Source organism: Manacus vitellinus, unplaced genomic scaffold (genome assembly GCF_001715985.3).
Source record: "Manacus vitellinus isolate BGI_N305 unplaced genomic scaffold, ASM171598v3 scaffold_68_pilon, whole genome shotgun sequence".
NCBI classification, from domain to species: Eukaryota; Metazoa; Chordata; class Aves; order Passeriformes; family Pipridae; genus Manacus; species Manacus vitellinus.
Window position 1 is genome coordinate 675,369 of NW_021940744.1, and position 17,539 is coordinate 692,907.

Consider the following 17,539-nt stretch of genomic DNA (forward strand, 5'->3'; position numbering starts at 1 on the left):
TATTTGCGAGTTTTAAACCCTGCTCTCTGCCACCCTTGTTTGGTTTTTTTTCCTTGTTGTTCTTGCAATAATAGGTTTTGGAAAAGCAAACCACAAAGCGCTTCAGATCCCTCCTTGTCAAGACAATTAAAATGTTGCTCTGTTTTAAGTGCTTGTTAGCTTCAAAGTTTCAAGGCTGGCCGCCGAAGTAATTCAGCAGTTTTAAAAGTGCGACTCGTCCTTAACTAGAAAGCCAAAGAGATTAATTGCTGCAGAAAAGGAGGGGGGGGGGAGAGGGGAGAGAAGACTGCTAATCAAAACCAAACTCTTTACTTAGAAAAGACTCTATGCAACTATTTAAAATATGTGCTAGTCTAGGAAAAACAGTTAAATGGAAAATCGGGTATCTTGATACCACAGGAAAGGACAGCTTGCCAAGAATATCTCCAGTGTTCCCTCAACCTAAAGGTATTCTGTATTGCTTTGATTGTTGTGTTTACTTTGTGCTGCCCATCTTCTCGGCTCTGGGAGAAGCAGCAGAGCACCTGGTATAGATTGAGGTCTGCAGAAGGGGAAAAATGTTTCTTTTTATCTTTTTTTTTTTTTGTTGTTTTATGTTTCTTTCTCCTTTTCCTGGCAGACCACATTTCAGGATGGGGGTGAAGAGGTAGAAGAGGGAGCCGTCTACAATGTCACCCTTAAAAAAGTGCAGATTCAGCAGGCTGCCAACAAAGGAGCAAGGTGGCTGGGGGTAAGTGAAGCTGGCGCAGTGGCATTTGGGAAGGCTGCTCATGGACTTTGGAGCCTTCTCCAGGGAGCTGAATTCCACATGAATTGTTACAATATTAACTTCTAGCACTGACTGCTCTCATTAAAAAAAAAAAAAAAGTCAAACCAAAACACTGAAATATTCTGCTTGGGTCATCTGAAATAACACTCTCCTTGTGTTGACTCTTCCTCTTTTCTTGACCTGTAAAAACAACTTGGCCAGTTGTGGCCATGGATCAGGTGATTCTTGGTGCGGAAATAAGGATCTTAGCTTATGGCATGAGAAGCTGAACATTTATTTCAGACTGGACTGTGGCTCATTTCTGCTGTTGGGAACCCATCTCAGGTCTGCCAAAGAAATAGTCATGGCATTTTGACTGATGAAGCTCTCAAAACTCAGCTGAACTTCCTCAGAACTTAAGGAAATATAGCTTGGGTCTTATTTTTCTATTGCTTTCTCAGCCAGATGAGAAATTAATTGCATTTCTGCACGAATTACAGCTCTGTCTTATTTTTCAAAGATGTCTTCAAAGCATAAAGGCTTTCTGTGGTAGGTAAAATGAGCTTAAATGCACATGCACTTGATTTGACATGCTGGTGAGTGCCTTCACCTTTCTCAGACCAAGTCCCCAGTTGATATGAAATATCCTCACTTCACTGGAATCAGTGCAGCTGTGGCAGTTTGAGCCAAATCTTCAAGAGGTACCTATAACTTTCGTAGTATTTTGTTATGTTTATATATTTTCTTTGGGATCAAAGGAAATAATATAAGAAGTTGGTTTGATGTAGTATTAAGATATGTATTTTAAAGGCTTTTAAAACTGCCCTGAGATTTATGTCCAGTCATTTTTTTGTGACATGAAGCAATACAGCAGTGCTGAAACCACAGTCAAGAAAAATAAGCAAATTCTGTCCTGCATACAGATAGTGCTTAGAATCATCCCTTCCCTTGTTTCCAAGAAGTACACAGGGTTCTAATCAGAACAGATAATTTCAAATCTGCTTCCTTTGAGTGGCAGATTTCCCATCTCTGCCTCCTGTTTTTACCAGGAAAAATATTACAAAGTATATTTGAGCTCCTGTAACTTTCCCAGATGGTGGTTTTGTGTAAGAGGTGGAGCTCATTTTGCATGTGTCTGTGGCCCATAAACATAGTTTAGAAAAGTAGAATTTTGTCCTGTTTGGGCTGTGTTGTTTCTTTTATGTAGGAGTTTGCCAGGTCGTGTTCTCAAAGGAAGGGAGCATGTGTGTTCCTGAGGTCATCACCACAGCTGATGGTGCCCATCTTACCAGGAGTACAAGGGACTGCAAGGTCAGAGCAGTGACTCTTAGCTTTCTGTGGCTAGTGTTAGTTTTCTGAGGTCAAAATCAAGCCCTGTTTGTGGGGAAGGAGGCAGTGTGTCAGAAATCCACACCTGTTCTGGGCATAAATCGGTGACTTCAGCTTCCAGGCCGGCCTCTTTCAGAAACAAACAAACAAAAAAAACAACCCCAAAAAAAAATCTCTTGCATATTATCTGAACGTATTTTGAAACATATGGGCTGTTTGTTTCCCTTAAGCTCTTCAGAACATAAAATATTTTAAGCCCTTTTTGTGATCTTGTTTTATTAATGGCTTTTTTGTGGTCCTAAAATCAATAAATAGCCTCTAACCCAGAGCATTATTTATGAATAGTCATCCCTGCCCCCAGCAGTCTGGCCTTGAAAAGTCTCTTTTAAAATCATCATCAGGTGACATTTTTTTTTTTTTAATCTGGAGCTTATAGGGGTTTATGATGGTTTTTTTGTCCCATGCTTTGAAACTCATAGCACTAAATTAACAAGACATTGGATTTATCAGTGTTGGACTTAATTTTTTTGATGGTGCTCTAAGTCAGGCTTAGGTTGAAGACTCAAGGTCAGCTGAAGAGTGGGAACAACCGTTTGTATATCAGCAAGTATTGAGTCGCAAACATAGTAACTCTCTTATTGATTATATGCATGCCTGGATTTACTTTTTCAAAAATTACTTTGCAAAGTCAGTTTGTGACCTGTAAAGGACTACTTTAGCAGTCTGACATTCTCTGAGGCACTGAGCTTTTGGTTTGTTGATGTAGGTCAAGTCTAATAAACCTTTCTTAAAGTTCTGCATCCTGAGAACCCATCCAGGGTCACTGAGTGGTTGGCCCTGTGATGAGAGAATGGTCTGTTTAAAGGCCAATCATAAAATTCCAGTTTAAGCACCGTAAACACTTGCCTATTTAAATACAGAAATGTCTGTCTTGTGTTTCAAACTTCTACAGTTAATAAAAGAAAAACAGGCTGTGACTTAGGCAGGCATCAGCAGTTCTATAACTTTCAGAAGTGTGAAGCTTTTGGATAATCACCAAATTTCTTAGCTTTAAATTTAATATTAGACATCAAAGGCTGCCAATAATAGCCACTGCTTTTGTCACCAAATACTTAATACTAAATATTTAGTGAAGCTTAAGACTTTAAGCATTACGGTATTAGGGAGTATTAATAGCCCTGGTAGGAGCTCAGCATTGTGAGATGCTACACAAAAGCACTATTTTGGCTAAAAAGAACTTACAGATGTGATATCTGAAGAGGCTTGTCTGTACACACTTGTTGTCTCAGCTGATGATTGGTATCAAAGCTTCAGAAGTCAAGTGTACCTTCTGGAGATAGTGAGAGGGAATCCCTCCCAAACATGATAGGTTCAACCACAGAAAACATGAAAAGACTTTTTTTTTTGAAAACAAAGTGGGTTTTGGTGTCTCCAGGATATACCTTGAGAGATCTCCAGGGTCCTGAGAGAGAGGAACAAGCCACAAAAGCCATGGAAGCTGAGGTACATGGCCTGACTTCTTTATGAGAGAAGAGGATGGAGAAGTAGAGATTTGTACAGATGGATGGCACGCTCCAAAGAGCAGGTGAGGAGGATGTTTTCTGCAGCAGGATTTTGGGTGGCATTATGTCAGGCTAGAGAAAAAGCTGTATCAGTAACTGGAATAGAAGGTTTGAAAGTGCAGCAAGGGATTTGAATGATGTGGCTAGCAAGAGAGTGTTGTATTTTAAAGCTATGACAGAGCAAAAACCTGGAAAATTGGCTCCAACTTCCCTCTGAGGGTGTAAACACAGCCCACAGAGAGCTGGCACCCTGCATGTCCCAACAGGATGGTGCTATTGTCCATGAAGGAAAGGCAACAAAACAGAAGAGACAGGTGAAAAATTTAGAGTTCTGTGGGGGTTTTTAATCTTGAACTGACAGCCAGGTACCCGTGAAATGAAACAAAGACAAGCTGAGTCATACGATAGCTTGAAAGAGATAAGAACAGCAAAGCAGTGGCTGTAAAAGTAGATCAGCCACTAAATACCTGAATTTCTGTGGCCAGGAGCAATATGCTGACAGAGCATGAATGGTGTTGGAGTGGTGAACTGCACTCAGTGATTTATTGTAAACAGTAAACTGAGAAGTAAACAGTTGAAAGCAAATGGAAAAAGCAGTGGGTAGAGAAGCGAAGAGATGGAATTGAAGAGAGGTGGGGAAGAGTGGTGTAGGAAGAACAGAGGCATGGATGTGGTGTGGGCAGATGGACAAGAGGGTTACTAAAAAAAAAAAGCTAACGAGGTTTTAAAGAGCTGTGAAATGACTTTTGTAGAGCTCCGTGTTCACCGTTGTACTGCTTTATCTCACCTTTCCAGAAATTAGGGGGGGTGGGTGGCCGCTGTCTAGCCCCTTGGAGTCTGAGGGAAGCAGTGAGGAATGAGCCTCTGAGACAGGAGGGGCTCCCTAAAGCCTGCAGATATTTTTCCTATCGGAGTCCTGTATCCGGGAAGAGTGAGGAAGAGACTTACAATCTGCCTCTGGAGTATTTCGTGGGGCAGGTCAGAGGAATTGCTGCCAGGAACAGCAGTTCTCCCGAGCCTCTGTGCGGTATTTCCACATCTTAAATGACTGCTGAGCTTTCAGAGCCCATCCTCACACATCAAGTTTCGTGCTTTGCTGATAGATGATGCAGACTCCGAGTCTTAAATATCCAGATAACATAGGAATACTCTGCTCCCTCATGGCCAACCTGCCTGGCTTCTTTAGCTGTTGTATGCACGTCTAGAGCAGATTTGAGAGACTTGGTTTTTTCTTTCTGCTTTCTCGGCCACAGCTGAACTTCTGGCTCTGGAGTTTGTTCAGGTAGAGATGGATTCAAAATATTACTTGTCTCAAGGTGTCTTTAATACTATAACATTGGCTGTATAGCAGAACATGTTCTTCCAAAATTAAAAATGAACTCCTGTAGAAAGGTGCTTTTCAATACCTTAAAATGCTGAAAGGGGAAAAAGCTGAAAAGTACCAAGTCTATCATTAAATATTTGTGTGTTTTCTTAACACTGATATTGTTTGATAATTACTTTTCCTGGGAATTTTGTGGTGTTTTGAAAATAAATTTTGAGTGCTTGTCTTGCACTGAAAACTGCATGTGACCACAGGTTTGGCTTCTAAACACTTCTACAGTCACATACACTGGCAGGATGCTTGTGTTGGAGAGTTCAGTCAGAAAAACATTGCAAAAACTTGTGTCTAACTAGGCTGTATCCCAGTTAGGACCTAGGACACGATCCTCTCGAGAGTTGAACTGTCAGAAAAGAAGCTTTAGTTTGGATTTATTTCTTTCCAACACAGACCTCCTAAATATGGGTTGAGATTTAAATGGTGCCTGGAATCATCAACATTTTAGGAACAAGCAAACCTCAAATTTTCTTTGAGCCTGCTCCTGCCCTCCTACGTGTCTTCCAAGCCAGCTCTGTGATTTCTTTTTTATCTTACTCTTAGATCCCAGATGTTCTGGTTGAGTGTAGTTTCCTGTGGAAGCAGCAGGCCAGGGCTTGGCTGATCATTGTCCTTGCTGCAGCTTGCTGTTTTGTCTCTTGATTTGGAGCATGTGTTGGTCCCTTTTGGCTAAATCAGACTCTTCAGTCAGGTTCCTCCAGCCTGTCCTGACCACGTAGACCAAGGCCAGGGTGTAGTTCTGGCCGTATGTTTGGCAGAAGCAGAAAGGCGGTTCCCAAGGAGCTGACAGGCTCCCTATGGAAACTGAGTTGTGCTGTTGTCCACTCCAGATCCTCTGGGAAACTGTCTTGGAGAAGGAAGAAAGATGGGGTGTGCTCACATTGGTATTGCATGGGGGAAGTGCTGTCAAGGGCTGGAGACCCACAAAGTAGGTGTATGCAGAGGGAACTGAATGGTTTTACCTATTGACAGGTACACAGTTATCCAGAAGAAAGCTTTGGCATCTCATTCAGCTTGTCTTTTGGTTTGGAGTAGGCTCTTTCCTCCTGTCCTTCCTTCAGTTGTGGGCATAATAGTACCATAGTATCATAGCCCTTATTAATGACTCCTCATGGAATATTTTTCTCCTTACTTCCCGGTTCAGGCACAGATCTCTGCTCCAGGGATATCCTAAGGAGCACTCTTGGATACAGTCATCAGCTGGGTAATAGAGGCTGTGTGTGCAACACACACTCAAAAATAGAAACTGAGCCTATTAAGAGTTTTAAAATGGAAGCCTGAAAGATTACTGTCCATTACTTTCCCAGTTGCAAATCCAAAGTGCATAATTAGAGGGGTAACTGGCTTTGCAGCACAGTGTCATGCTCTCAGTTGGGTTTAAAACCTCCCATTCCAAGCTGTCAAAGTGTGACAGGGTGGCAGTGCTTTAATCTTGTGGTGTTATTAACAGAGTTAAGGGATACTCCAGCATGGCCACATGGAACCAGGGAGAGGGACACAGGCAGCCTCCCTTCCTAAGGGCTGCGCAGAGGCATCTCTTGCTAATGATCTTTAGATGAAGTGGAATGACAAAAGCCAAGGGAGCCTCTTGAGCAAAAGTTGTTGGAGACTGCTCTGCTGTTGCACTGGTGTGTATGTGCATTTTGGAAAGCTCACAGCCAGCCTGCTTATGGACAAAAACTTGCCCTTGGCATACTTTCAGTTTACCTGTGACATGTAGGAATATAATGACATCCTCTGCTATAATTGCTCTCTCCTGGGAATTCCTCCGACAGCCAGGATGAGTGTCTTTTTAAACTGTGCTGCTTGGATGGTAGAGGTTCTCCCTGAATTCTGCACCTTAAATGTCTTGCTGCTGACATCACTGAATTACTTTGTCAAGAAGTAGAAAGTCAAAGGAATAACCCAAAAATCAGCTCACTGCAAAAAAACCTGGTATTTTCTTTCTGAATGCTAGATGTAGGTCACTTGTTGGGTTAAAGAAGAGCTGGCAAGGAATGTGGCTATGTGTCATTGGAAAGCTTGGGAGCAGCAGCATAAGAACTGGACTGAGATGCTGTACAGAGAATAGCCCTGGAGAAACCATTAGTTTTACAGTTTAGGTTTTGATGTTTTCATTTAAGGAACAGGCTGAAGCATTGCAAGCATGTTAGTCACACTTGGATTTAAATTTAACCTTAGTAAAGCTAATTAAAAATCTATGTGTAAATGCACACTTTGAACTTCCATCTTTTACTCCTGCTCTAGGAATCTGTTTGCTAAGTATATAACTTCCTTTAGCCAGCACTGTAAGGGGGTACAGCTGTGTGAAGAAATGAGCACAAAGTGGTGACTTAGCCCCTTGAAAAAATGAGGTTATTTTGTGTGAAAGGTGTAAATAAATACCAACTCGGTGTTGAATCCTGCTCTTGCTTGTCTTTGTGTAGCCAGAGCCTTGTGTCTTGTAAAGCAGAGGCAAAATGTGTGTGATGTCTTAGTGTTCTCACCTCAGCAACATGGTATCAGAGACTGTAAAACATTATTCCTAAAGGGAATTGGGATCTCGTTCCTAAAGAGTTGAGCAGCTGACCAGGAGTTGTCTCCAGGAAGTTGTCATGGTTTGCTCTTGCAGTCTTCCAGAACTACTTTTGCCCTTGTTTCACCCCCTAAATGCTCTATTTTCCTGTTCAGTGGCCAGAAGTGACTCGCAGTTCTTCATGGGTGGTACATTAGCACATGGGGTGCAACTATAAAGTCTATGTTAGGTATTTACACCTTCTGGAATAAGAATTTTATTGAGATGTGTGAGGATGTGGGTTTCTTTTTAATTTTGATTTTTTTAAATATCAAGTTTTAAAGCTGTAGTGAGGAATTCTGTGGTTTGGATATGGAAATCCTTTTACTGTTCCTGGAAATCCTGCTACCTTGGACCAAACTGAACTCGTGCTAACACCTGAATCCAGCTGCGCTGTGGTTCGGTGCAGCACCATGTCACCCAGAGGTGACAATTTAGGGACTGGAAGGAAAGTAAAAACATATCCAAGTGAAATGATAATGGTCTTGCATTCTTAAAGCATCTTTCATCCAAATAACTTCCAAAGCACGGCCGCAGATTTTCAGCAGACTGTGTGAAGTGTGTTGTCATGTAACATAGCACAGAAGTATGATTTGGGTGGGGATTAAAATTCAGCTGCAGTGCTGTACCTTGGGTTTGGTAGATTCCCCTTTATTTGGGGGGGGGAGGGGGGAAAGAGAGGAGGAAAAAGTTTTCCTGGGATGATGCAACTTTAAAAAGGCTATTTTTTTTTCAGGCTGCTGAAGGGCTGGAAACATTAAATAAAAGTCAGGAGGAGATGGATTAGCTGTCAGAGCTGCCTGGTAATATTTACTTAGTGGCTTCATAATGTTATCACATGGATATCTTCCCCACATGTGACATATATGCTGCAAGGAGCAGCTGCTTAACAAGGCACAGCAGCACATGGAAACAATTTAGGACCAGAAGTGAATTAATTAAAACCACCTGGGAAGAAGACCTGGACTTCTGAGAGTCCAGAGTTCTGTGGAAGCATTTGCCCACCATGATGCTGTTGTGAAAGCAAGCTCGAATATGAAGCTGTGTCAGGGAAGGGGGGGATGAAGTGAAGCTGAGAAAAGGGGATGACAGTAGCACATCACTCATTCCTGGTGCTTGTTTCCTCATCTCAAAGATCAGAGACCTAGCAAAAGGGGTCCACAGATGGGAAAGGATTTGGTGACGCTGAAAAGGTGAGGACTGTTTAATTTGTGTCTTGTTGCAAGTAGAGTTGATGTGCTGGTTTAACATTAAATCCTCACAGGATTGAGGCTCTGTTCTGGCAGTGAATAGGAGGATATACTAAAAACATTTAAAACAGCGAGCGGAGAAGGGACACTTTACCTCTGGAGACTGTTTGGTGGTTTTGAAAGCAAGGGGGTGAAAGAAATTAGTGATTTTGCTTTGCATGAAATGAACCTGAAGGGACATGCCACTGGAAAAGTAGCTGAGTCCAGCCGAGTCTAAGAGGATACAGAAAGGACTGGACATTTATATAAATAATGAGAACAAATGCATGAATACTATATGAGATTGAAAACACAAGACATTAATTTTTGCGATTTAGCTACAAAACAAACATGTCCTGCAGCTGAGAAGAGTCTTTTCCTCTGGGTTGGTTGTTCTGAATGTTACAGGTGTTATTCCTTCATCTTCCTCCATAGCATCTGGGCATTGTCAGAGGGGGGAAAACCCCTCAGTTATTGTGTGTGGCTGTTTCTGAAGTTCAGGTTACAATTTGTTTGCAGCAAAGATTTAATGAGGCAGAATAAGGTTGAACACAGTCACTTACCAAAAGAATCACAAGAACTTTAATGGTGAGGAGATGTCAGGGCCGTATTGTGACACCCTACAGGAGTTTGGTGGGGGCTAGTTTTCCAGCAGCCCAGCAACCTCCTCCTGGTCGGGGAGAACTCTGGGTGCTCAGATCCTTTTTTTTGGTGTATGTAAAGCAAAACTTTGCATCCTTGCTGTTTTAGGCTCTGCAAATATAGGAGTTGTGTGGGTTGCCCTTTGCTTTACTCCATTCAGCTTTGAAATAGCTACTTTAAAAATAAGGCAGCTCGAGCAGAGCATGATACTCTACATGTGGTCTCATCATGCAGTGGAAGAATAATGTCCTTTGACTTGCTTTGGTACCCTTTATTTATGCTTTGCAGAATTGTTTGCTTTTTGTTACCGCTTCCAAGCATTGTGCTGAAAGATTTAATGTTCTGCCTATTCCAACCCTTCAGGTCTTTTCTCTGATCTGTGTGCCAGTGTGTGACCTTTGAGGGTGGGACATTCAACAGACGTTTTGTGCTGGCTTTTTACATTTACCTACATTTAGTTGCATCGGCCATCTGTTGCCCATTGTATCTCCCCTTCAGCAGCTTTGTCAATCAAAAGGAGATTTTGGCAGCCTCCACCTGAAGTGTGAAGCTTTGTGCCGCTTCACGTGGTAGCAGTACTCATGAAGCTTTTGCTCTGCAGGTTACTGGGTTACAGCCTGATGGAGCTGTGACTTGTTCCTCTCTGCCACCTGCGTGGATCTCCCACACATGGCTGTGGGCAACAGCCACCAATGCTGCTGCTGGGCCATGGTGGGTGGCACTAATGAGGTGTAGGCATTTGAAATGCTTTTGTGGAGTGATCCTGTTATTACATTCTATTATTTCATCTATTTTTCTCTTATATTCTTCCCACCTTTTTGGTCTGAAAGGAGTTTAAGGGGTTATTTTCTTCTCCTTTCCCACCCCCCTCAGCTGCTTGGTACAGTTGCCTTTCTCCTTACCAAGGCTCAACCTTTCTCCCAGTCAGTGGCTGTTTCTTCCTTTTTGAGCACTCCATGGGCTCTTTGTGCGAGTAAAACAACATGTTTTTATTACAGATTAGCATTTTGTATTGAAAGGTCTCAGAATGATTGAACAATATGGAGTGACTGAAAGCTTTGAGATGTGTTCAGAGCTCTTGGGCTTCAAACTGGAGACTCATCAGATTTCCAGATCTCAGTGGCTCTTTCTGACTCTTAAAAATCAGTGATCTAAACTTGTAAGTATCTATATATCCTAAAGCAGAAACAAACCCTCACATTAGAGCTATCTCAGGTTTTATTCCTTCCTACATATAGTTGATGCCCCACATAAGCTTTCATACACTGAATATATTGAGCTTTTGTTTTGACTTGAATCAAGCGCAGAATGTCCTTCAGTTGTTTGGAGTGTTTCTCAACTTGTCAAATGAGGTTCATAACATTTCAAAGCTTTGTTGGTGTTGGGATGCAAACAGGTCAGTCCTCCCTTATGGTTAACTGTTCTGTTCAGTGCAAAAGAGATGAATTAACCAAATGCTCCTGAGGTGCGTTTGGAACCTGGTTGAAATATTCCATGCAAATAAGAAAATTATTATGAAGATATCCTTATACTTCTGTTTGTTTGGTTTGTAGTAAACTGTCTCTACCTGTGGTGCATTTGGTATTTTTAGAGTAGAAATCCTTTAGGGCAGGGACAGTGTCTTCTGTTTGGAGATGCCATTGTGCTGCTGTTGGAAATGTCCAATAAGTAACACCAACGTGTTTCATTTGGAAGGCAGATCTTAGGCCTTTGCATTCCTCCCCTGGAGTGCTTGGGATTGATTCTGGCTGTGCTCCGGGCTGCTGGCTCCCTGTAGCAGACAAAATGTGAATGAACTCTTGCACACTTACTTAAAGCACGAGGCTTGCATTCTTCCTGCAAAAACAGGCGCTTTGTTCAGGAAAACATCAGGTGGTCATAAAGTTAGAACAGGACTGAGAAGAGCAGAAGTATGCTGTTAACTCCTGATGGGTAATTAAACAACAACCCCCCAGAAAAGAAGAAAAATCAAAAGAACAGACAGCAAACGTGGACAATTTCTGTTTTATCTTTTTTTTTTTCATTCTTTCTTTCCCCTTTACTTGTAAGCTATACTTATTTGCATTCTGACTCAATACTTCCACATAATTATGTGTTTTGATTTGTGTCCATTGCCTAGGGATTTAAGTCCAAGTGCAGCATTTTTAAGCCAAAATACAGATCTCTACAGTGGGTTCAGGGCCAGCTCATGCTGTTTCTGCTATGTCAAAAGAGAAGGGGTAAGGGCTGATGCTATGGTTAGAAGAATCCAGTAATTTGTGGAGGCATGCGGTGTGTTTAGCTGTTTGTTTGTCATACAGAATTTATCATAGAGAAAATACCTGTAGAATTTGGTCAAGGATGCTGCCATTCAGGTGTGGTACATACACACACACACACGTGTAGTCACACAGAGTCACTCCCTGTCTCTGTAGGGGTGTGTGTACAAGAGAAGAACCCGAAGAGATTCCCTGGGATGTCTAGATAGTACAGTAAAAATGCAGTTTGGCCTGGACTAAAAATTGCCTTAATATTTTTGGACTCTTTCAGCACGTAAATAAGCTGGTAACACTTAATATTAGGAAACATTAGCTTACTATTACTGCTTTTTCTACTCAGCCCCACCCTGTAGAGGTCTCTTAGTTTTGAAACAAAGGGTAGTAAAAAGCACAGCCATGGAAATGAAGTTTATAACTCAATTTAGGTACATATTCATGCTGTGGTCATGAAAGTGGTTACTTGCTGCTAACCTCTTTCTTTTATAAAATACTTAAAAAGCTTGCCATTAGAGATTGCTCACAGTAATTATTATGAAACATATAACAGCATTTCTTAGATATTTGTTGCTCCACAAAAATGCCTTGTTTCCGGTTCAGTTTATTTTAAAATCCGAATCAGTCTCCTGCTGTTTTCTCTGTCTGGATGCATTTAATTTCCCTATACCTACAGTTTTAATTTCCAGCTCTTCATACTGTTAAAAATCTATCACTCCTGCCCTTAGTGTTTTCACTGAGTGCAGTAGCAGTTTACACTGATTTCCTGACTCGTATACATTTGATTTCTGTGTACTGCTTGAGCAAGCTTTACAGTGTGAAAGGGGAGCCAACAATATAATCAGGATGAATAAAAGCATTTTGGGTTATGTAATATGCATTCATGCTACCATTATGCAACAGAATTATTACTTGTGGCACCCTTTAATCCATTTTGAGTTTAGCACTGTTGCTTGCTGTCTCATACAGGACCTTCTTTGTTTCTACTGACTGAGCAGAAGCTGATGATGAGCTTCACAATTAATTTAGATTGCATTTCTGGAAGGAGGAAAAAATAGTGTTACTTTTCACAGGGCGAATATTCTATTGGTAGTCAAAAGTCATGATACCATATGAAATCTGTCTATGTTAGTGGTAATATCAATCATCCCTTCTCTTTGCCACACTTGGTGTTTATTAAAAAAATGACAGCATATTTTAGCATTTTTCATGAAAGAAACATGGCAAATGGTTTACAGAGCAGTGTTTCACAAACAAAATTTCCATAATAGCTTTCCTCTGGTGTTTCTTAGGGTAGGCATAGAGTTATAATTTTTAATATCTAGGCAGTTTAGAAATATTGTATATAAATACAGAATTTGCTATGCTGTGAACTTGAACCTCTCAGTATTCCTCAGATGGAAGGTGCACTGTACCCATCCCTGTAATCATTAAAAGCTGTTTTAGAGTCCAGTGGAATGTTCGAGCTGTCTGCCACCTTTTATACTCCGTTTTTCCCTGCTCGGCACCCCTTCCTTTTTCCCCTATGGTTCCTAGAATTGGTTCCTGGGTGCTTTGGCACCTATGAATTTCCAGGACAGACTGGAAGCAGTGAGAGTGTGGAGAAGGAGGAAGAGGAGTTAAGATAGGGCTGTTAGCAGAAACAGTAATTACTATTTACTGTTTCTGGGGCACAGGGGAGCTGCCCCAGCTGCCTGTTGCCCTCCTTAGGGACCCTCTGTAATCCATACCTGTAAAAGCTTTTATTAGTTTTGACAGTTAATCACAGACTGTTTTATGCAAGTCCAAAGAGACTTTGTAGAGCTCTTCCCTCATGGAGACACTGTGTAGCACTTCCTTCGGCTCCAGAAGTCAAAATATATTATAAAATGAGCTGAATTTACTGCCGAAGTGGGCACTAAAACCTGTTTCCTTGCCTTCATCCTGGTGCCCTTCTCCCTTAGCTGTTTATTATTTTGTGTATTTATTTACTGCTCCATTTGGTGATGGGATATTTTGGTGTTCCTCTCCACTGAAGAGAGGAGTTTTACAAAAGATTTTGCTCTAATACGAAAGGGCTTTGGGAAGATACTTAATATGGGACACATTTCATTTGCTGGACTAGAAGAGTATTTCTAGTCATTTGATGGCTGATCTTCCCCCAACGGCATAAGATGCACATGACTAAGAGTATTACCTGACTTACTGGTTTCTTCTTCTTGCTTTTGTTTTAGGAACTTGCTAAGCTTCAATGTCCAATCAAAACCAGGACAAGCAATATTTCGTAATACTGACATGCAATGAAAATAATACAGCTCTGGCATGCTTAAGGGTTGTGGTAAACTGTAGAGCTGTGAGACACAACAAACAAAAATGAAAAGGGTTTCAGTAATCTGATTTTTCAGGTTCAGTTAACTCGCTGAGGACACTTAGAAAAGGGGAGAGGGTTGGAGGGGTTGTCTTGGTTTTGTTAAAAGCCTTGTGGAAGAGGGGTGAGAGTCAGGATGAGAAGGAACTTTCTGTAGGTAGGAAGCAAGGAGAAGGTAAGTGCATAAATCATATGAGGTAGAGGTGGGGATTTGGAGCTGTTGGGGGGATTTTTGGTCTCTAAAAAACTTGTGTGCTGCACAGTGAACCTCTTGGAGGACTTGAATTCTCACTGAATAATACGGCTACATTCCTTTCCTGCACAGATGCTTCTAAGTGGGTAAATTCAGAGCAGGAATTTCTGTGTTCCCATGGCTGGATAAGCTCCACCATTTGTAAGAGCTGCACAATGCCATTTTAACCTAGACCTCTTTGAAGATTCAATTTCTTAATGCACTTGCTCAAACTCCTTTAGATGCATGCAGGGAGAGGTGATGTGTAAATTAGGCTTCTTTACTTTTGCTTTGACTCATTTAGAACTAGTCCCACATAATTCACTGATACCCAAATGAGTCTAAATTTGCATCCCTTCAGAAGGTGTGAGAATGCATAGCTCAGCACTATGGAATGTTTTCTATTTTCCTCAGAGTGGCTTCAAGGAGCTGCAATGTGCTGGAGTGAAAGGGTTCTAACTGAGCAACAGCATTTCTATAAGAGGCTTTTTTCTTTTTCCTTTTCCTTTTTTCCCCTAAATCTGTCCCCCAGCTTTTATTACTGTTTGCCAGCGCTTCAGACAGATACCAGCCAGGCTGTGAGCTCTGGGGAGAAAATGAGAATGCCTTTTGTGTGATGATCATGGAATTAATTGGTCCTGGAAACTCTGGGTTGCTGCCAAGAATGGTTATTTATGTGGTAAGGAAGGAAAGGAAAAGGGTGGAGCTTTGGAAATCCGGGAATACCCCTTGTTGTTGGAGCATAGGAAGGAGCTCATGATGTTATTTTGGCTTCTGAGTTTGGTGCAGTCAACATGCAGAATTCTGATTTTTCTTTGTTTCATCAGTATCCAAAATGGGGAAATGGGAGTTAGTGAAATGGAGAGAGTTCTGGAGTAATTTTATTTCATTTTAATTCCAAGTGCACTGCAGGATAAAAGCAGCTGCCCTTGGGAAGGCAGGTCTGCACTGCAGGCCCTGCACTGTGAACCACACTTCCCAAGGCTGGAAATTCTGCTTCAAAGTCAGTCTTATCTCATACAAGCTGTTTTCTAGGCTGGAAGTTCAGTAGAGCAGGGGACAAGGACAGAGAGGACAGTGGTGGGATGCAGGGCTCTTAAATACTTCCAGGATCGCAGAACTGGTGGCAGGAGGAGTGTGTACAGCCGTGGCCTGCCCCAAAACCACTTGAAATTCTTGTGACTGTTTGATAAGATTAGTCTGGTCACTGCTGTGTGGAATTGTTAGGGCAAAATTACCACTTTTCAGTTTGTTTTTTTTTATTTAGTGGTCATGTGGTGTGAGTTTGAGTCAGTCCAACATGATTGTCAGCTGCTGTGGGTTTTATCTGTCAATACACCTATGGGACAATCCTGCTTTCTTCCCCTTAAAAGGGAGCAGGCTCAGTTATAAAGTTCATTAAGGGCTTTGTTGGAAGGAAACACTATCTCAAATAAGTTGTTAATATTTTTCAAGCTCAGTCATTCCATGATTTGATTTCTTTTTCCTTTTTTTTTTTTTTTTTTTTACTTCCCCCAAGGATGAGTGTAGATATTAAGGGTATTTGTTGGTGAACCTGTGTGTGAGGAAGCAACATGAAAAAATAAGAGTATCTTATTTCTACTTTCAGAAGGTTAACAAAGAGTTAAATTCTTGATTAGAGTGCCTTATTTTGAGTTAACTTAAAAGGTAAAGTGTACTTTAGGCACTTTTATTCCAGCATGGGGTGCCTGTCCAGTAAGTTACTAAAATCCGAGTGGAAAACTCTCCATCTGGAAAAGCTGTAAGTTTCAAGGAAAGTGAAAAGCATTTAAAATCTGTCAAAATCAGTAAAAATGGAGTTTAAGAGTTAGCTAGGTGTTCTTGAAAATAGCTGCAGAATATCTGAATAAAACAAGTCTTTGGTCGAGTGGTAATGTTTCAAATGACTGAGTATGAAGATGTGATATCTCATTTATTGTTCACCCCAGTAGTTTTAGTATTTTTTTTCCAGTCTGCCTAATAAAAAACAATTACCTTGATTTCATTCCATGGTTCACATCTTCAGAATCTCAACAGATAATATTTGCACTGGAGAAAACTTACAGAGCAGTGGTTTTCTGGGTAAAAATGATTGTTTCCAGTGACATTTCTGAAATAATGACTACAGTTCTGTATGTCTTTATTTGGGCAGTCTCTGTTTTTGTGCTGGTCGGAGTTTTAACTTTCCTTTTTACCTTGAGTCTCTAATCCCTCTTGCTAGGGCGTAACATTATTTTAGGAGATGATGGAGTTTATAATTAATTTATAATCCCATTGAAGGTTAACAGGTAGTGTTTGCAGGAAGTTTTTTCAGCCTGGATGTGTTTCAGTCTGCGTGGAGCTCTCCTGTTTCAACAAGAACTGTGTATGTAGGTAATGTTTTGTGCTGTATAGCTGTAAGATGATCACCTTAAAAGAGAGTGGGCCCCTCTGAAGGTGCAGCATTGCCAAGGGTTAGTAAAGATGTTGGAATTACACTAGATCAGTACATGCACAACAGCAAAAAATAAGGATGTGCAGGGATATCCCTCCATTCAATCTTTTTACATTTGCTTCTGAAAGACTGTCAGTCTTGTAGGAAGCTACTTGCTCATCACTTACACTTGCAGATTATCAAAGCTCTGATCTGTTGCCTGAAAAATCAAAGTGAGCTGTTAAAAAGTGTAAATCAGACTATAAAATGCCATATCTGTTTATGGTAAAGGACCAAGGAAATGTTGCTGAAGCCCTGAGATGTGGGGTTCAGCATCTCTTTTAGACTGCTGGACACGGTGCTGAAGGAGACACTGGAGAGCTGGAGAGCCTTTTTTTGTTGTTTTGATACACAAAACAATGCCAAGCTGGTGGCATTTATTGGTATGACTAACAGTGGTCACCGTGTGCCACTGTGAAAAACTGCAAAGAGCTTCAGGAGCATCTTTTAATGGCAGTAGATAAATTGTTCCTCTGAGCAGAGAGCACAAAACCCCATAAAAACTCCTTTGCCTTTGGGTAGCCTGGTTGTGTCAGTGAAGAGATGGCCTCTTGATTAAATCCAGACTGAGCAGTTTCCTGTTAGCATGAAACTCAGCCCACAAGGTCTTATTCTCCAAGCCTGTTATTGAGCTCGTCTGCCAAGTCCCTTTTCCTTTTAAACTTACAGGCCGAATTGCTAAAATAATACAAATACAAGCAATCCCCAAACTCTCACAATGATTTCTAACAGTTTAGTGTTTTGCTGACAAATTCAGTTTTATATTTTTCAGAGTTTGGGGTTGTTCTTTTTT

At 41.2% G+C, this 17,539-nt stretch overlaps 1 protein-coding gene across 1 annotated transcript in view; it reads left to right on the forward strand.

The window, feature by feature from the left end:
- The window catches only part of RGL1 (ral guanine nucleotide dissociation stimulator like 1), a 60,105-nt gene that overhangs the window by 6,776 nt on the left and 35,790 nt on the right, over positions 1 to 17,539 (forward strand). The window contains exon 2 of the mRNA XM_029964015.1: positions 620 to 730. Within this exon, the coding sequence (XP_029819875.1) occupies positions 620 to 730 (111 nt within the window). The remainder of the gene's footprint in view (positions 1 to 619; positions 731 to 17,539) is intronic.